Here is a 20865-nt window from a genome sequence, read left to right as displayed (position 1 = left end):
AACATGGGTTGTAGCTGAAGAGTGAAAGGATTTCAGTGCTTGTATACACACTGGAAGTGGACACCTATTCTGACTGGGAACATGTCAGGACATGTGAGTGTCTCCGAACCGTGAACAGGTCAACGTGTGTTCGTGTCTGTGTGTAAGTCTTGTTCTGTCGTTGTTGCATTTTTTGGGAAACTTTAATGGGCTCATTAAGGCACCAACATCCAGCCTGATGCTGCTTGAAAGAGAGGAAATTGGGGTATGTTAGATATCTTTGTTTCCCTAGGAGTGAGTAAGTTTTGTACTTAAGGTTTAAAAATGTTAAGAAAACGTTTCCCCCCTGTGTTTAAATTGGGCTTAAAGGGAACATTTGGCGGCTGTGTATCCTAAATGTGCTGTTTAAATGCAAGTTTGCTTCAAAATCTTTGTGTGAGGGAGACATGCTGGGCCTGATCAATCCCAAAACATGGCAGATATTGAGAAAAGCGGGAGAGGTGTGCTGATGTTTGTTGTTTGAAAGAGGCTGTAAAAAGGACAGTCTTTCTCCAAATAGTAACAGGAAAATGTGTGTGTATACTTGCTCTCGTACCTTGGGAAAGAGATTGGGCTCCCCTTTCTCTACAGTAAAAGGGGGCAGGGGGAGGGAAAAAGGAGATTTGTAACTTTGAAAATGTTTTGCTTGAAACTTGGAGTTTGTAAACTCCATCAAAAGGGAGACACTACTTAATCTCAGTCTCTTTTACTCTGAAGTTAGCCTCTTGGTATACTTAATTTTTCCTTCTGCAAATAGCCTAGTCTGAGCCCAAAATCCTCTTACAAGCCAAGATGCAGTGTCGGCTTTCATTTAGCCGAGTGCCTGGCATGCACTGGTCCATGCGGCCATGAAGAGTCAGACGCGACTAAACGACTAAGCAACAACAGCAACAGGTCTCCTCAGAGAGTAAAAGGTATTTTGAGGAATCCTAGGAAAGGTTATGACTGTATAAATATGGGGAAAATTAGTGTTCCTTCTAGAAAAGAAAAGAAAAATGTTAAAAGGTAGAGCTTCCATGTGCAGCAATTGTCTGTCTGAGTTTGGGCCTTGGCGTGGATTTGTTTGGCTAAATAGGTCATTGGAAGGCTGATGTCTCCATAGGATTAACCCAGACCCTCAGGCTCCCCTTTAAAAAAATATTTTTTTTTCACCTCTGAATTTTTCTTCCCTCCATCTTCTTATTTCTGTAACACCCGAGTAAGCTTCCTTTAATGAGGAAACTGCAAGGTGGGGGGCCACTTTCCTGTGTGTTGTTATTTTAACTCCCATTCTTTATACTAGGCTTTCTATTCCTATGTAAGTTCAGGAAATTGTTCACTTTTATCTTCCTTTTAAATCACTTCTCTAGAAAACTTGGCCCAACCTGGGTATTTTATGTGCTACAGGCACCCCTTTAGTCTCAGGAAGTAAATGATAACAGGAATGCTATACTGCAGTTGATTTCACTGGTTCATGCATTTGTTTATTTTTCTAACTGGAGTTAGTTTTCTAACCCAAACGGGAGGTCAAAATATTGATAAAAATGTCGGCAGCAGTAATCTTGGATTCCAGAATGGCAGCTATACATGTACTTCTCGGCAGATTGGCAACACCACTTTTGCGGCATGGGTTGACAATCAATTTCTGCTTGTGGCAGTGAGTTTTTTCCCACCCTGCTACAAGCAGATCCCATCTTGCATGGTGGTGGGGTCTTGGGTATTAAAAGGCTGTTGACTTAAGTTGTTGGCATCCATCTGCCTCAACAGACAATGGAAGAAGAAGAAGAGTTTGGATTTGACATCCCGCCTTTCACTCCCCTTAAGGAGTCTCAAAGCGGCTAACATTCTCCTTTCCCTTCCTCCCCCACAACAAACACTCTGTGAGGTGAGTGGGGCTGAGAGACTTCAGAGAAGTGTGACTGGCCCAAGGTCACCCAGCAGCTGCATGTGGAGGAGCGGGGAAGCGAACCCGGTTCACCAGATTACGCGTCTACCTCTCTTAACCACTACACCACACTGGCTCCAATGGAGAGCTCCTGCGGGGGTGAAGCCAAACCACTGGAGAATCGCTGTGCCTGCTGTGGCTGTAGAGACCAGTAACTTGTAACTGCTGCCTCCAGAATATTTTTTTGCTACCGTATTTTTCGCTCTATAAGACGCATCCGACCATGAGACGCACCTAGTTTTAGAGGAGGAGAACAAGAAAAAAGATATTCTCTCCCTCTCTGCTCAGCGCCTCTCCAGCAAAGCGGGAGGAGAAATGGAAGGGGGCTCTGTTTCTCCTCCCGCTTCGCTGAAGGGGCGCTGCGCAGAGAGGGAAAGCTGCACAGCGCCTCTCCAGCGAAGCGAAGCTAAGAGAGCAAGAGGGATTGGTGCGCACCAATCCCTCTTGCTCTCCTGGCTTCAGCAAAAGCTGCGCACTCTGCATTCACGCCATAAGATGCACACACATTTCCCCTTACTTTTGAGGAAAAATACGGTACATTAGCAGCACTGAACTGACCTCTCTAGGGAGCAAGTTTTGGCTGTGTTTTCCTTTGCTGCCCAGACAACAAGACCCCACTCTTGGCCTCACTGATGTGGTCCAAAGGAAAGCAGAGCGATACGTTTGGCTCCTTAGCTTTTCCTTCTCCCAAAGATATCCCACAAGGCAGCAGAGGTTTAGGACCAGAGTTTTCCTTCTCCTAGATGGGCTACCTTCTCAGGTTGACGAGCCCCACCTGCCCCTCACTTCTCTCTACAGCAAGTGCAGAATCTGCCTTCTTGACCATTGGACCCAGGCTTGGCCTTGTCCGCTCTATCTGCTACAACCTGTCTTTGCAGGTTTCGGAGCCAGTGTGGTGTGGTGGTTAAGAGCGGTGGGCTCATAATCTGGTGAACCAGGTTCGCTTCCCCGCTCCTCCACATGCAGCTGCTGGGTGACCTTGGGCTAGTCACACTTCTCTGAAGTCTCTCAGCCCCACTCACCTCACAGAGTGTTTGTTGTGGGGGAGGAAGGGAAAGGAGAATGTGAGCCACTTTGAGACTCCTTAGGGTAGTGATAAAGCGGGATATAAAATCCATAATCTTCTTCTTCCTCTTCTTTGCATGCAGAGGAAGTCCCTAACTCACTGAGGGTTCGAGACCCATAGCATACATAGTACGCTGGCAAAATGCAAGCCAGCAAAATGACATGCCCTTCTAAAAATTTTTTTTTTAAAAAATTAGGTATCTGAAGAAGTGTGCATGCACACAGAAGCTTACCAGAACAAACTTAGTTGGTCTCTAAGGTGCTACTGAACAATTTTTTAATTTTTTATATTTATTCCGTCTGCGTCAGACCAACACGGTTATCTACCTGATTCTAAAAATTAAGTTAGACCCAACAAGTTCCTTTGCCAGCTTTGATGGAAAACCTCTGCTAAAAATAAAATAAAAAAATCAGGTTTGCTGTGCTGCCACTCAGGAAACCTGACAGCTCTGAACTTGGCTGTGAATGCTTCTTTCTGCATTTAATCCTTGTACCCTTTGGGGCTTCTCTTAAACTAGGTTGCTGGCGCTATGCCCAGGCTATCCTGTCCTTCGCCCTCACTTCCAGTTTCTGCAACGCCCTCTCCACCTTTACTCCCCTTTGACGCAATTTCTCTGGTAGTAGCAAAAAGGGAGTGAGATTGACTAAGCTGGGCCCTGTCAAACGAGTTGCCGTGAAGATTGTGGAGCGTCGGTTCCTTGGATCCTCAAGTCTTCTTTCGGATAGGAAAGCTTTCCCGATCTTTCAGCTTGGATCTTTTGCCCTGGCGTAGGACCTGTTTGCCGGCACCTGCGCCAGCTCCTTAGACATAAAACACTGGAAAGAAACCAACTCCCAGGAGGTGGAAACGAGGAAATATTTATCAAGCTGTGTGCCAACTGTGCTATTCAGGCACGATCTAATTTGCCCTGTGCAAAAGCAGATTCTGTGATGAAAGGAGCAGCGCCGTCGTCATCCCCACAATGACTTGTGGGGTAGAGCCAATGTTTGGCTCACGATGGATGGCGGAGATGTGGCTTTGGGTCCTGCCACTCGTCCTAGTGTGCCTGCCTTCTGCCTGCCTTCAGCCTGCAAATATTCTGGAGTCTGTCCACTGCTCTCAGGTAGGTACAAGCCTTCTGAAAAATTGGGGTCGGGGAGGGAAGGTCAGCTAACGGAGTATCCAGAAGAAGGGCACAGCTGGCTGACTGGCTCGCATCATTGACAGGGCCATGCCACACACCACATGATGTGCTTGGAAGTTCAACTTATTCTAAATGAGCTATCGTGGTTGTTCAAATGGGGGAAGTGGTTTCGTTTGTGGCATAGGCTGTATTCCCAGAGAAGGCATGCGTGTCCAGACCTCTCCGAAGAAAGGGTATTGAGTAAGACTACACTCACAGGCGGTTTACTTCCACCTCTCTCATACCACTCAACCGTCCTGATCTAAGCGGGACATCCTGGAAACCTAGAAGCCATTCCCTGCTTCTAACTGGATCCTGGAACATCCTATTTTTTTTGGTCCAGCGCTCTGGCTTTTGGCTCTTGTGCGCTGGCACAAATCAGCTGGTTCCCTCGAAAGCAAAATAACGAGAGTCCCAATCTGGAGCGTTTTTCATAGCTGTCAACTTTGCCCTTTTTTAAAGGGAAATTCCATTATTCCGAATAGGATTCCTCGCAAGAAAAGGGAAAAGTTGACAGCTATGGCGTTTTTCCATCTCAGGTCCCAAGCCAAACTGCCATGCTTCCCACCGCTGCCACCCTCTACAGTGGTACCTCGGGTTAAGAACTTAATTCGTTCTGGAGGTCCATTCTTAACCTGAAACTGTTCTTAACCTGAAGCACCACTTTAGCTAATGGGGCCTCCTGCTGCCGCTGCGCCACCGAAGCATGATTTCTGTTCTTATCCTGAAGCAAAGTTCTTAAGCTGAAGCAATATTTCTGGGTTAACGGAGTCTGTAACCTGAAGCGTATGTAACCTGAGGTACCACTGTATAGTTCTCTCAGCTATAACAAAATCCCACAACCTTTTTTTAAATGGGGGGGGGATTCTTTAAAAAACATGCCTGGTGTCACATTTAAGCTGGGGCTATGTACACACCATACATTTATAGCACACACCCCAAGAGTCCTGGGAACTGTAGTTTGTTAAGGATGCCTGGAATTGTGAGCAGTCAGCTACAGCTCCCAGGATTCTGTGTATGCAGTCCCTGTTAATATTGAGCTGAACATGCTGGATGGGCCTTGGGGAGAGGGACAATTCTCTCCATCTCCCCTGCACTGCCTTTGACCCTTTCGGCCCTGAGGCCTCCTCTCCCCTGCCCATCATGGCCTCTCTGCCTAATTTTGGCGACTGCCGTGTGGAAGAGAAGGAGCGCTGTGGTTGCTAGGAGAGACTGAGGAGGAACTACCTGATCTACCTGGTCCTGTGACAAGGCCTCTTGGATTGCTGTTTACTCAGCAATTGCCGCAGGCCGAGGCTTCCTCGAGCTTGTGGCCATGGAGACAGCCACGGCAGGAACAAAAGGTTTCAGCGCCTGTGTAGCGAGGCTATGGCACTGCAGTGCTTCCCCCTCCTTTCCTGGCTCTACTTCTGTGCCCTTTAACAGCAAGCCTGGCATCGCAAGAACTAAGCAGGCCGCTCTTTTGTTGCCACCTGTTTACCTGCCATGAAAAGCGTCACCTGCTCAGGTGACTGCAGTTGTCAAGGCTCAGGAAACAAGGCCGCAAGCCTTTGTGCCAAGCCAAGATGTTGACAACCCTCGCCAGGACATTGCAAAAGTTGAAAAGTCCACCACACAGATACTGCCACTTAGTAGTAGTACCGTTACTCTCCCTGAGTGAGAGACAGGGGAAAGTGTTTGCAACCGCTTTGGGTGATTTTCAGCTGAGGTGGTTTGATCTTTCTTTTTTTTTTTTGTCTGTGTTCTGCCACTGTGAGTCGAGCGGGCTTAATTGCACGTTCTTTTGTAATTCAAGAAAATCTTTAGTAAAAAAATATTTCAAAACAAGGGGATTAACGTGTCAAGGACAGTGGGAGGAGAAGAATGGGGCTGCCATCCCTGGGATGGCATATCCCTCAACTGTCCTTATAAAAATGGGACATCCCATTTTGGGGGATCTCATGTGAGAGCACAGGAGCCAAAACATGTGAGATATTGCGGCCCGGAAGATGTGCAACCCAGTTTTTGGCCAGGACATGTTGGGGGGTATGTGATGGTAGGTGGGGGGTGGAGGGGAGAGAGCAAAGGTCTACTGAGGTAATGAATAGTGCTAGTTACATCAAAGGCCTTGTCCCTTCTGCTTTGCCCCACTGTAGCTCAGAATATGGGGGTGCCAGTCAGCCAACCTAGTCTGATAGTGTTTCTTTTAAATTCCTTTTAGAACAGCTCAAGGAGGTGAGGGTTGAGGGCAATGAACCTCAATGGTTCTGCTCCAAGCTCCAGAGCCATTTCCAGAAAGTAGCTATGGGGTTGGTACTGTTTGACACTATGACAGCTTTCCCATGGTATCCAGGGTTGTAAAGACTGTGGAGAGAATAATTGGGTGCACTTTCCCACTTTGGATCAAATCTATGCTTCCAGGTGTCATAATAAACCTGCAGAGATAGTGCAGGATAATACGCACCCCGGAAATGATCTCTTTCAGCTTCTACCTTCTGGAAGAAGGTACAGGGTTATAAAGACTAGGACTAGCCGCCTAAGAAACAGTTTTTATCCAAATGCAGTTTTGGTTTTAAACACAGTGTAAGGTAGTCTCTGTGGGAGTATATTGTATTTAATTATAGGGTACAGAGTTTTTAGGGGGTTAACCAGGCTGGGATAGCAGGCTGGTTGGTTGAATGTCTGATGTAGATTTTCCAGTTTCCTTGTTCTGTATGGAACAATGACAATAATGATTATCGTATCATATCGTATCGTATCATATGTGAGTATTCAGGGTCCACCCTATTCCTGCTGCTGTAATCTGTTTTGGACTGTTTCTAATGCCGCATTTTAAGTTGCTGCCCTGGGACCTGCTGGTGAAGGATGTGTAATAATAATAATAATAATAATAATAATAATAATAATAATAATGTGCTTTCTATATTGCTGTTGGCATCTGTCTGTCTTGAGAGACAATGGAGAGTACCCCCTGGGAACTCTATTTCTACATACATCCTTCCTCTGTTGCCATTGCCACTATCAAAAGTTAGACTGTATATTTCATGGGGGCAGCAACCTGTTATGTTTTTTCCATTGGAATCATACATGGATATAGATATTGTTGGGTGCACCCCATTTTCTTAATGATGAAGTTCTTTAGGGAGGTCTACGCCTATCCAGAGTTCAGTTTTTTTGGTCAGTGGAGACTCTGGTGTCTTTACGAAATATGGTTTTCTTTACACATATATACAACCTGAACATATTGCGGAGAGGCTCGCAGCATTAACATTTCAGCAGACCTTGCCTCCTCATTAGGTTCCCAGGGAGATCTCCAAACCATAGCTTTGGGTCCAGCACAGAGCAAGACAGGTCTCCCTGCCTCCTCCTTCTAGCATCAGCCAAAACTCACACACCAAAACTAGGTGTGTGGTGATGTTGCAGGTAGCCTTGTGACGCTGGTAGGGAACGGCCTATATCCTTTCCTGGAAGTAACTTCAGTTGTCACTATGGCAATGTATTTATTCTTAGCTAACTCTTTAAGATGCTGGTGAGTTTGGCCAAAGTCATTACCCTAACAAAGGAGCTGGTTGGACCAGTTTACCAGTTCTGCTTTTGTAGATTCTAACCTCACAGATACAGAATCACAGGTTTGGAAGAGACCCACAGATATCACCCAGACTGATTTCCCTGCAAATCTATAATAATATAGTACTAAACCAGATGTAAGGGACGCGGGTGGTGCTGTGGGTTAAACCACAGAGCCTAGGGCTTGCTGATCAAAAGGTCAGCGGTTTGAATCCCCACGACGGGGTAAGCTCCCATTGCTCGGTCCCTGCTCCTGCCAACCTAGCAGTTCGAAAGCACGTCAAAGTGCAAGTAGATAAATAGGTACCACTCCGGCGGGAAGGTAAACGGCGTTTCCGTGCGCTGCTCTGGTTTGCCAGAAGCGGCTTAGTCATGCTGGCCACATGACCCGGAAGCTGTACGCCGGCTCCTTCGGCCAGTAAACCCTAACCCCAGAGTTGGTCATGACTGGACCTAATGTTCAGGGGTCCCTTTACCTTTAAACCAGATGTGCAGGTGGAAAGGAGGTTCCTAGTTGACTCCGCAGAGCAAAAGATATAGCAGAATACCCAGAGTAGCTTACAGTAAGGGAAAAGCAGAACAATGCTGTTTAAAACAGTCAGTACAAACAGGTGAGTTGTAGTCCAACAATTCCTGGAGGGCTACAGGTTCTCCACCTTATTAAGCCAATATGTCCTGCGTTGGGAACAGCTTTTGTAGACCCAAGAAATTGGTCCTCACAATGAAATAACAGTTGGAAGGCATGTTGTTTTAGACTCAGCCTGGCAGGGTGTGTTGTAGGGTGGGAGAAAAGAGGATCAACTTGTGATAGTCTCTTTACTAGCTCTTGAAACTGTCCCTTTTGTGTCCTTCTATAGGGTCTTGGCTGCCAGCTATTGGGTAAGTGTCCGTACCAAAAAAAAAAAAAAAAATTCTCATCCCTGTTCTTTATCTTGACAAATCTATGTGTTTATCAGCACCTACCTTTTGCCCAGACAGATCCATATGTGATGGCTCTGTGTCGGAGCAATTATTTAATCTTTAGTGTTAAATTGCTCAGAGAACTTAGGTTTTCTGAGGATTGCCGTATGCTCCGATTGTGCTTTAAAGAGCGGGTTTTCGCGGGGAAATCTCCAGAGCAAAAAAAAAAAAAAAAGTGTGCTCAGACATGTAGCTTTAAAGCACGGATGATCTTGCCTGGAAAGAGTGGAGGAAAGGTAAGCATGACTAAGTCCAAGTGTGAAGACTGCCATTGACTTGACTTGTCCTAAAGCCCCATGCGTGGGATTATTTTGCTACAGGGTTTGTTTGTTTGTTTAAAAGCATTCTTGTCATCGTTTGGCCGCAATTCACATTGCACGACCCAAAACGTGCCAAATATTTCTACTGCAGTGTTCCTGGGAAAGAGGGGAGAGTTTCGGGTGAGGATGGACGTCACCCAAGAAAGCCAACTTTAGACTCCCTTAGTCTTGCGGCCCCTGGATTCAACACAAGCTTCTTCTCATCTACAAAAGCTTCAGACTATATTTTAGGGACACCTTGCCAACAAAGGTCCGTATAGTTAAAGCCATGGTTTTCCCAGTAGTGATGTATGGAAGTGAGAGCTGGACCATAAAGAAGGCTGATCGCCGAAGAATTGATGCTTTTGAATTATGGTGCTGGAGAAGACTCTTGAGAGTCCCATGGACTGCAAGAAGATCAAACGCATCCATTCTTAAGGAAATCAGCCCTGAGTGCTCACTGGAAGGACAGATCCTGAAGCTGAGGCTCCAGTACTTTGGCCACCTCATGAGAAGAGAAGACTCCCTGGAGAAGTCACTGATGCTGGGAAAGATGGAGGGCACAAGGAGAAGGGGGGGACAGAGGACGAGATGGTTGGGTAGTGTTTTCGAGGTTACCAGCATGAGTTTGACCAAATTGCTGGAAGTAGTGGAGGACAGAGGTGCCTGGCGTGCTCTGGTCCATGGGGTCACGAAGAGTCGGACACGACTAAACAACAACAACATATTTTAGGGATGGAAGGTTCTGTGAATTTTGGTTCAGGGCTCTTTTGACAGTAGTGAGTGTTCCTTCGAAATGCTGTGTTTGGGGTGCTAGCACACATTCTGCTGAATAATACACCCTTCTTTCACAGGGTAATTCTTTCTTTCTTTCTTTCGCCTACTTTCAGAAAAAGGTGTGCTGTGCATGCCTGGAGATGCCCTGCCAGTCCCAGGGCAAGACCCAGTCCTGGTGCTGACCCAGATGGAGACGAGGAACGGACTTCGGTGTCGGAAGCAGCGAGACTGCATCCCCTGTGTGCAGGTGATCCTACGCCTTGGCCTGCTGGGTGAGAAAGATGGCTCAGAGCTCTGTACCTGAACGTTGACCCTGGCCTGCTGCTGTTGCTGCAGTTGGCCTTGTACCTTGGCTTTCAGTCCTAGCTGGGCCATGCCCTCTCTGCCACTTCAGGGCAGGCTTGTTCGTCTAGTGATAGCAGGACGTGATTCTCACATTAGGTTTGAGAGGTCGTAGAGTTCAGTTCCTAGACATGCCCCATGAGGGACCAAACCATACAGATGGAAGAAAGGCCAGAATTCAACAGGAGGACATGTACAGTGGTACCTTGGGTTAAGAACTTAATTCGTTCTGGAGATCCGTTCTTAACCTGAAACTGTTCTTAACCTGAGGTACCACTTTAGCTAATGGGACCTCCCGCGGCTGCCGCCGCGCAATTTCTGTTCTTATCCTGAAGCAAAGTTCTTAACCCGAGGTATTATTTCTGGGTTAGCGGAGTCTGTAACCTGAAGCGTCTGTAACCTGAAGCGTCTGTAAGCCGAGGTACCACTGTACTTTGAACGTCCCAGGCTCTGTCCTAAGAACATAAAGAAGAGCCCTCTGGATCGGGCCCAAGGCCCATCTAGTCCATCGTCCTGTTCTCACAGTGGCTAGCCAGATGCCTGCTGGGAAAGCAGCAAGCAGGATTTGAACACAAGACCTCTCTCCTCTCCTGTGGCTTCCAGAACCTGATATTCAGAAGCGTTGCTGCCTCCATCTGTGGATGTAGATAGAGCCCAGCCATCAAATTTCCTCCATCAATTTGTCCAATCCTCTCATAAAAAAAAAGTTTTCAATTAAATATTTTATTGTTACAAAACAGAGAATAAGTGGAGAAAAGTACAATTGCTGCACTGCACTGAGCTGCATTATTATTATATTTAAATATATTTTATTAATTTTAAATAAATACATTTATGAAAAACAGATGTACATACAAGTAAACAAACATACAATCAAACAAACAAACAACAGAAAAAATCAAACAAACCACCACGCTCTAAGATATAAGAAGATTAATATAATTATCATCATATATACTCCTGGTATTGAACACAGTTATAAAATTTATAGAAAAGAAATTTAAAACTGACTTCCAATTAATCTCACTGTACTTTGTCTATCCATTACTTTATACTGCACAGTTACAAGAGCTGCATCATCATCACAATCATTTTATTTTCTTGTAGAGTCACCTGCCTTGGGTTCAAAACAAGAGGAGGGAGCTGACAGGACCAGACCAGAGCCCAGAAGACATCATGGCAACACTGAAGGTGAGCCAGAAAGGAGACTTGGTCTACAGCAGTCCCTGTTGTTGTTGTTGTTGTTGTTGTTGTTGATGTTGTTGTATTATTATTATTATTATTATTATTATTATTATTATTATTATTAAATATTGTGCAGTTCTACAGAAGTCAAAGAGGAGGAGGAACAAGAAAGTTGGTATTGATGTTAACAATAGCAATTGCTGCACAGACAATAACCACCTTGGATAGTTCAGTTGGCTAGAGCGTGGTGCTGATAATGCCAAGGTCGCAGGTTCGAGCCCCATAAACAGTGCTTCCACCCCCTTAAAAAAATGTTTAGGGGTATTCGCCTTTCCCTACTCATATTGAAATACTGCCCCTCAGTGAGGCCAAGCTTAGATTCACAAAATGTTTAGGGTCTGCATACCCCTGCGTCCCCCCCAGGAAAAAAAGACTGCTGCATATTCCTGCATTGCAGGGGGTTGGACTAGATGATCCTCAGGGTCCCTTCCAGCTCTTGTGAGTCTATGAGCCTAATTAATTCTCGATGGCATGTTATATGAATGTGAGGAATGACTCAAACAGCCTCATGAAGCCTCATTGATGGCCGCACCAGTCCTCCAGTTCGAGAGTCCATATCTGCATTTATTTCCATTCCTCTTCTGACACCCTGCACTCCCTCCCTTCCTCTGTTCCCAGGATTCCTGCAGGCGCACGTGCTGCTCTCAGCTGAGACATACGCTTCCTCCCACTGCGCCATTATGAAGGTTTTGCTCCCCCGGGGTGGTGACTGGCATAACAGAAGCAATTTGGTAAGTGATTTGGGCCCATTGAATGTCCATTGGTGAAATCCAAAATTTTTAAGCATGGAGAAAAAGTGGGAGGATCCACACCGTATGTTTCAAAGCACTCAAAATCCTGGGAACTGTAGTTTGCGAAGGGTGTTGGGAGTTGTAGAATAGAATTTAGAATTTATTATTTATACCCTGCCCATCTGGCTGGGTTTCTCCAGCCACTCTGGGCGGCTTCCAACAAAGTATTAAATACAGTGGTCAGTTAAACATTAAAAGCTTCCTAGAATAGAATAGCTCTGTGAGGGGAAAACTACCATTACCAGTATTTTTTTGGGGGGGAAATCATGCCCCTTAAAATGTGTGTTGGATGTGCTTGAAAAGTATGGTTTACACTGGAGTTTACTGTGTATGTGAACGGGGCACCTTTTTTGAGGCGCTGTCCTTCTGACGGAGCCTTCAATCAGTGCCCATCTCATTTCTTTTTAGCAGTGAATTCAGATTTCCTGTATCCTGGGATAATCTGAAAATTAGAATTAACCCTACTCCAAACTGCTGTTAATTGGTTACTGGATCCATCGCTGCCGTTCTTTTCCTTGGGGGCATGTCTGAATGTTCTCTTCTCCCACGCAGCTTTGCAAGCTCCCAGCATCCATTGTCGCTTCTCATTTGTTTTCTGGTACCCATACTTCTATGGGACGTGGGTGGCGCAGTGGGTTAAACGGTGTTTCCGTGCGCTGCTCTGGTTCGCCAGAAGCAGCTTAGTCATGCTGGTCACATGACCCGGAAGCTGTACGCCGGCTCCCTCGGCCAATAAAGCGAGATGAGCGCCGCAACCCCAGAGTCGGTCACGACTGGACCTAATGGTCAGGGGTCCCTTTACCTTTACCTACCCATACTTCTGGCATGTGGTGAAAACATAAACACCGTTTTGTAACTTTATTCCTGTACCCTCTAGTTTGCGCACACGCAGAATTTCATACGACTGAGTTTCAAGCAAGTGTCTGGGAAGGTGACTTAAAAATAAATAAATCATAGGAGTGTGGAGTGGGAAGGGACCCTGAAAGTCGTCTAATCCGATCCCCTGCAATGCAGGGATCCTTGCTAAACAATCTTACTCACCCTCCTTCACTTTTTAAGCCTCAGAGGTGTGCAATGAAGAGCAACAAAGCAAGCAAATGACGTGAGATGTAGACTCAAGCTGACCTATAATCAGATCTCTGCTTCAGTGCTTATCTGAAGGAGGAAATTTAAAACAAGACCCATGCACATAAATAAATAGGTACTTGCACATACTCACTGGGGGAGGGGGGGGTCAGTGAAACAAAATAGTCTTTTATTTAAAAAAAGGGGGGGGGGAATGTGCAGGTAAACAGAAAGCTGTGTGTGTGCCCCTTTTGTACTGCCATGGTTCGGCGAATGGAATGAACTAGTCAGTGACCGTGCAGGGTTAAAAACACCTACTTGTATGCCAGGACATGAAACAATGGATTGGGTCAAATCCAAATATGCACATGTGGAAACTACTGAGATTGCTTTCGAACCACAGGAATCTGGATTCGCGGTGAGGTAGGGCTCCATGATGAACCAGCCCATAAAGAAACTGGTGTTTGTCTAGTGAAATAGATGAGAAGGAGGGAGGGATTGAGGGAGGAATGCAAGCTCTGTTTTGCTCCCTGGCACTTGACTTGCAGAGCCGGTTTCGGCTGCAGACAGGCAGAGAACCCTAATCTACCACTAAATCAGTCTGACCACAAGTTCAGTTCCTCCCTTTGCCCTACCCCTATGCAGAGATGGGTATTCCATAAAGTGTATAAATGGAAATCCTTGCCCCCCCCCCTTTCATACTAGGTTCTGCATTATTACTGCATTTTCATCCCTCCTTTCCTTCAAGGAGGCATATGTAGTTCTCTTCTTTTTATCCTAATATGAACCCCAGGAGAAAAAGTGGAGAGAGACTAACAGATCCAAGCATAGCTGTCAACTTTTCCCTTTTCTTGCGAGGAATCCTACTCGGAATAAGGCAATTTCCCTTTAAAAAAGGAAAACGTTGACAGCTATGGATCCAAGGTCAGCCTGTGAGCTTCATGGTGCTGTGGGAATTTAAACTTGGATCTCCTTGGCCTTAGTTTGAAACCATAACCATTATTCCACGCTAACTCCGTCTGCTAGTTTTCAGTAGCTATGCAGAGCACTGGGGCCAGCTCATGCATGGCAAACCTGCTGCGAATCATCCTCACACACCATACATTTAAAGAACATGACTGCCCCTGGAGAATCCTGGGAAATATAGTTTGCCAAGGGTGCTGGGAATTGTAGTTCTGTGAAGGGCAAACTGCAGTTCCTATTTTTCCTAAAAAAAATTCAGGAGGGGGGGGTGCTCTTTCAGTGTGGAGTTGCCCACACTCCAGAAAGCATCTTATCTTCGAGGGCTAGACACTTGCCTTTTGATAAAGGACAACCGGGTCCCTTGAAAATGCTAAATTCTGCAGAGTGTGGTTGCAAAAATTGCAAGATATATTAAGCCCCACTTATATACAAACGCATTTTGGATGCCGTTTTAGCTGACCTTAATTGGTGGGCCATAGAGCTGCAATTTCTGCCGTAATACTACTACTACTACTACTACTACTAATAATAATAATAATAATAATGATGTATTATTTATACCCTGCCCATCCGGATGGGTTTCCCTAGCCACTCTGGGTGGTTCCCAATGGATTAAAAACAGAATAAAACATCAAACATTAAAAACTTCCCTAAACAGGGCTGCCTTCAGATGTCTTCTAAAAGTCAGATAGTTGTTTATTTCCTTGACATCTGACGGGAGGGCGTTCCACAGGACTGGCGCCACCACCGAGAAGGCCCTCTGCCTGGTTCCCTGTAACCTCAATTCTCGCAGTGAGGGAACCACCAGAAGGCCCTCAGAGCCTTCTGTGGCAGGGGTGGCTGACTGGCTGCCCGCATGCCCTCCAAACAATTTCAAGAGCCCCTCCACATCAAATGATCATCAACAATATGGTGTCTGGAGCAGCAGTACACACAAAACGTTTAATGAGCCACAGCCGCAGAGCTTCGCTCCCTCTCCAGCTAAGCTGCTCTATCCAGCCTCCCTTGCACTGTCAGGGCGCTAAGCAATGGGGACCAGTGTTTGGGGAGACCATTGAAGCAGTAGCCCCAGATAAGCAGCAGGACTGCAGGCAGGTCCAACCTCCCACCCCAGTGGTGATGGTGGGAGGTGACACTTTGAGGAGGCAGTGGTGGTGTTCCTGTCTGTGGGCGTGATAGTGTGTGAGAGAGAAAGAGAGGGGTGTGTGTGCTCCTTTCACCTTTAACACTCCTGCCCCCTTCCTTCCCAGGGCTCTCTCCAGTTTGACTGCTTCCCGGTGGCTCTCAGTGGGGAGTTGCATATCATGGCATTCACCCATCCCCACTATCAGTTTGCACAACCCTTGCGGAAGACGCACTCTGGGCCAGGTAAGTGCTTTTCAGGCCTGCTCTGAAAGTGAGCAGCTGAGGAAATGGAGCAGAGCAGCCAACCAACCTCCAGGCCTTCCTTCTGTGTTTTCTTCCCACAGACTGCACCTGGCACAGAGCAAAAGATGCCATCCGCCTCTGCCAAGGTATGTAGCAATGCCACCGACTTCTTATCAGTGCCGCGGCCCTGACGCAGGCACCAGCCAGAGCCAGCCAAACTCCCTGTGGCTCGATTGATAGGGATCTGAGCTTCGTTCAAAACATTCTCACGGCGGCAACCTTTCCTAAGGCTAAAACCAACTCTTTTCTGGGTCAAAACCAAAGGTCCAACAAGGAAAGGGCTGAGGAACATTCCAGCCCTCAGGACAAATTTGGCCCAACCTGAGTCACAGTTAGGCCTGGAGACCACTTCCTGCAAACGGTGCCAGTCTGCTCCAAATCTGACATCCTTTGTCACATCAGGAGCAGGTTGGCTACACAACCAGGTTCCCTGTGCGGTCAATCTCTGAATATAGCAGGGTTAAAGCCAGGTGAGTTCAAGCCTGCTTTATCAACTGTGCAGATGAGTTTCCTGTGGGGAACTTGACCACACAGCCAATCCCTGTAAGAACCAGGTTTACCAGCCCAATGCTGGCAAAGCCCCTGGTTGGTTCCTAGGCAACCAACAACCAGCTGGTTGCCAGGTGCTTGGGAGGCACTTTGCCAGGGACGTTGGCAGGCGATTGGGATAACTCACCTGTCCATCGTCTGATGTCATAGGGGCATCAGGTGATGGACAGGAGGGTTGTCCCAGCCACCTTGTTGTATCCAAGTAAATTCTACTCGCAGTTGGTCCAAATGGAGCTAACCTAGTCACAGCCATTAATTTCATTGCTTCTACTCTGAGTAAAAGTGGAACAACACCTTGAATGAGGTCCAAAGTTTGTGTAGTGCAGCTTTCTGGTTTTCTGCATATTAAGGACTCATGTCGTAACCCTGATACGTTAACCTTCATACAGGCAAAGCAGTACCACGTAATTCAAATTTTATTAGTCAGGGGAAAGATGACTGTGCAAGAGTGGAATTTGGTGCGTATCCAGTGCGGGCTCTGGAATCCTGCTTTCAGAGAACCCCAGCTTTCATTCTTAAATAGCACGTTCATATTACTCACAATTGCAGACTCTGTGACATAAAAGTCCACACAGAGAGAAGTTTGAAAATGCCATGTCTGTGCTTGATGAATACTTGGAAACGAATGTCCGTTTTGTAAAATGTGTCCTGTTTGCGTAATTTGGGAGTAACCTGCATGGAGCAGGTGAACTCTGCGAACTGGGACAGAGGTGCTTACAGGCACAATTCCAGTGACTAAAGAAACGATCTGACATCTGTAAAATTTGTAACAGGGGAAGACGCTGATCCAGTTTGCGACCGCTGTGAAAAAGGCAAATCATTCTTATTATTGTTTATTGAATTTATATACAGTACTGCCCTTTACCCGGAGGTTTCAGTGTTGATCACAGAATAAAATCAAAATATAAAACCACAAAATACATAATCAAAATAAAAACAACAACCCAATAACCCCCCTCCCCCCAAAAAAACCTCCCACCACATTAAAAAAGGGCCTAAAATGTCAATCAAATCAACCGCAGTCCTGGTTTAAAAGGAACATTTTTGCCTGGTGCCTAAAGGTGTATAATGAAGGCGCCAGGCGAACTTCCCTGGGGAGAGCGTTCCACAGACGGGGAGCCACTGCAGAGAAGGCCCGTTCTCGTGTTGCCACCCTCCGGACCTCTTGAGGAGGAGGCACACGAAGAAGGGTCTCGGAAGATGATCTCAGGGTCCGGGTAGGTCCATATAGAAAGAGGCGGTCCTTGAGGTACAGTGGTACCTCGGGTTACAAACACCTCAGGTTACAAACACTTCAGGTTACAGACTCCGCTAAGCTAGAAGTAGTACCTCGGGTAAAGAACTTTACCTCAGGATGAAAACACTGGCGGCACAGTGGCAGCGGGAGGCCCCATTAGCTAAAGTGGTACCTTAGGTTATGAACAGTTTCAGGTTAAGAATGGACCTCTGGAAGGAATTAAGTTCGTAACCAGAGGTACCACTGTATTGTGGTCCTGAGCCGTTTGAGGCTTTATAAGTCAAAACCAGCACTTTGAATTGGGCCCAGAAACTAATTGGTAGCCAGTGCAGTCGGACCAGAATCGGTGTAATATGCTCAAACTGTCTTGCTCCTAGTGAGCAACTTGCCACTGAATTCTGCACCGGCTGAAGTTTCTGAACCATCTTCAGAGGCAGCCCTACGTATGACGCATTGCAGTTATCTAACCTTGGGGTTATCAGAGCATAGACAACGGTAGTTAGGCTATCCCTGTCATGAAGCTCCACCACTGGGCGTAGCTGGGCCACCAGCCGAAGCTGATGGAAGTCACTCCAGGCCACTGAGGCCACCTGAGCCTCGAGCGACAGCAAAGGATCCAGGAGTACCCCCAAGCTACAAACCTGCTCCTTCAGAGAAAGTGCAAGAAGAGCAGGCAACCTCCCAGCCATCTGGTCTAGGGAACCACCCACTAACAGTGCCTCGGTCTTGTCTGGATTTGAGCTTCAGTCTGTTGGTTCTCATCCAGTTCATTACTGAGGCAAGACACTGGTCCAGCACTTCCACTGCTGAGTGTCATCAACACGAGGGATCATTAGGAAAGGAATGAAAATAAAACTGCTGCTATCATAATGCCATTATACAAATCTGTGGTGCAACCACAGTTGTACAGTGTATACTTTTCTGGTCGTCTCACATCAAAAAGGATCTTGCAATTGGAAAAGGTCCACCAAAATAATAATAATAATAATAATAATAATAATAATAATAATAATCATCCATTTCAAAAATCTCAGAATGGTTTGCAATACATTGAAACATAAATAAAACAACCAAGGAGCCAGCTCAGCCCAGCGGTTCCATCGACCAACGTATTGCTTGGACCCTTCAATCACTTTCAGCGGTTTGAGACCCGTGGGTGCTGCCTGGCTTTTAAATAAATAAATAAATAAATAAATAAATAAAACAACCCAGAATAAAACATTACTGAATGAATTTAATATATATATTCAAAGCAACATAATTAAACTAAAATATTATCTTAAAGATTTCAAAATAAAATGTTACGAAGGAGTTCAAGTACAGAATGCACATTTAACGCGGAAATGTTAATGAAAAGAAATCTTAAACGTTTCCAAATAAAACATGACTAAAGGAAGTCAAGTATAACATGTGCATTTAAAACAGCGCAATTAACGAGAGAACAAGATATTATCACAAGCATATCAGCTGCTGTTGCTGCCAGTCCTCGTTATTAAATACTGTATACCAAGAAAAAAGCACACCAAGAACTCAGGCCAATGTAAGTTTTAATAGTGGGAGAGGTCCCTACTCACAATTCAATAGTCAATAGTAACAAAAACTAATCCATTCAAAAGTACGTATTCTGATGAAGATTACAAACTCAAATAGAGATTACAAACTCAAACTCAAAGAGATATGTATAACACAATAAGTCGTTACAAAGATTTTCTCTTTTTCACTCGACAGTAATGTTGATCCTTATAATTTATCAGCTTGCAGATGGAGACTCAGTTTCAATCATAGAGCAGAAGTCAAATTATGCATTGGAAACCAGGACAGGGCCCTGTTTCGATGTATTCACCTTCATCAGCTACTGTAGATTCCGGCATATAAGGTGACTTTTTAACCCCGGAAAAGAGGTTAAAAAGTCAGGGGTCGTCTTATACGCTGGGTGTGGGTGGCGCAGAGCAGAGCCCGCCCGCCCCCCCCCCCAGGTAACTGGGCTTATAAAACAAATCCCCAAATTGCAGCTGCTAATTTGGGGGGGTCGTCCAATACGCCCAGTCGCCTAATACACCGGAATCTACGGTAATTTTTAAGTTTGAAATTTGTAAGTTTGAAGACTTTCGGATAAATATATGCACAGAAAAGCTCAAGATACACGTTGATTTACCCACACATAGTTGTTATCCTTGAGAAACGTAGAAAATGGATAACAACTACGTGTAATCTCTGTTAGAGTTTGTAATCTCTATTTGATCTTGTAATCTTTTGAATGGATTACTTTTTGTTACTATTGACTATTGAATTGGCCTGAGTGCTTGGTGTGCTTTTTCCTTGGTTGCTGCCAATCCTGCCAATGGTGGTTTATGGCGGGTGGCAGCCGTGGACGCTCAGATTCGATCTCCTGGGTCCGCACTAAGAGCCAACCAAGATGAAGGAGATGAAGCGACTCCTCTGGGGGGACAGGTTACAGAATTTGGGACTTCTTAGTTTAGAGAAAACTAAGCTTCGCTGGATGTCCACAATTTCTAGTGTTTTGCGAGAGGGATTAAAAAACAAATAGACCTCTACCCGCTTTCTCCATGCCACGAATAATTTTATAAACTTGTATCATGTCGCTACTTAACTTGCTGTTTTCTCTAAAGTGTGAATTTATGTAGCGTATTCATGGCCGCCTCCTCTCTCCTGCAGTGCCCAGACTGGAGGTCTCCAGGAAGTTAGACAAGGCAGTGCTGCGTGTGTCGGACATCCCTGAGGGACAGCGCTTTTCCATGTGGCTGTATCTGAATCAGACGAATGCATTCAAAGAGCTGGGGGAAGACGCACCTAAATTGCTGGTGAGCAGAAGAAGACTCCGCCGAGAAGCTGAGCTGAATGCTCTTCCTCCTCCTCCTCCTCCTCCTCCTCAGAAGAACCCCCAGAAAAGCAGGAGAAGAGATGGGGGGGGGTCATATTCTGTCTGGGAAGCCTAAATACTTACCTTGAGGGAACAATTGCCTTGGCCTGATGTTGAATTCCTTCCCGCTGTTTCAAACCCAAAAAGAGATGTGCAGTCAGTCATACATTTCACTAAATTTCTTATCCTAATGCTGTTGTTATAAGAAAAAACTGCTCCTTTCCCCTTATGGGGTATCTTAGAGTCCTTAAGTTAGTTATTGGTAGGAGAAAATAACAGAGGCCAACCAGAGAAAATTGGGGCGCAAAAGCAGCTAGTAAGCCTGTCTTACTTAGAAGGGGCTTAGTCATGCTGGCCACATGACCCGGAAGCTGTACGCCGGCTCCCTCGGCCAATAAAGCGAGATGAGCACCACAGCCCCAGAGTCGGCCATGACTGGACCTAATGGTCGGGGTCCCTTTACCTTTACCTTTTAAGCCTGTCTCCACTCACCACACGCAGGAGGGAGGAGAGAACCCTGAACGATGGTGCGCAAGCCCTTATATAGACTTTTGAAATTGCCCACCCTGTAGCCCAAGACCAACCCCACAAAACATCATACATACATCACAG

The 20865-nt window shown here is 45.9% G+C and overlaps 1 protein-coding gene across 1 annotated transcript in view; it reads left to right on the top strand.

Annotated features, from left to right (window-relative positions):
- Window positions 1-3550: 3550 nt before the first annotated feature.
- The window catches only part of IL17RC (interleukin 17 receptor C), a 35499-nt gene continuing 18184 nt past the window's right edge, over window positions 3551-20865 (top strand). The window contains exons 1-8 of the mRNA XM_028719694.2: window positions 3551-4110; window positions 8574-8595; window positions 9866-10024; window positions 11202-11285; window positions 11958-12070; window positions 15409-15526; window positions 15628-15672; window positions 20049-20194. Coding sequence (XP_028575527.2) covers window positions 3970-4110; window positions 8574-8595; window positions 9866-10024; window positions 11202-11285; window positions 11958-12070; window positions 15409-15526; window positions 15628-15672; window positions 20049-20194 — 828 coding nt within the window. The 5' untranslated portion in view covers window positions 3551-3969. The remainder of the gene's footprint in view (window positions 4111-8573; window positions 8596-9865; window positions 10025-11201; window positions 11286-11957; window positions 12071-15408; window positions 15527-15627; window positions 15673-20048; window positions 20195-20865) is intronic.

This window comes from Podarcis muralis, chromosome 2 (genome assembly GCF_964188315.1).
Source record: "Podarcis muralis chromosome 2, rPodMur119.hap1.1, whole genome shotgun sequence".
NCBI classification, from domain to species: Eukaryota; Metazoa; Chordata; class Lepidosauria; order Squamata; family Lacertidae; genus Podarcis; species Podarcis muralis.
Note: the sequence above shows the minus strand (reverse complement) of the source record. Positions and strands in the feature narration are given on the sequence as shown.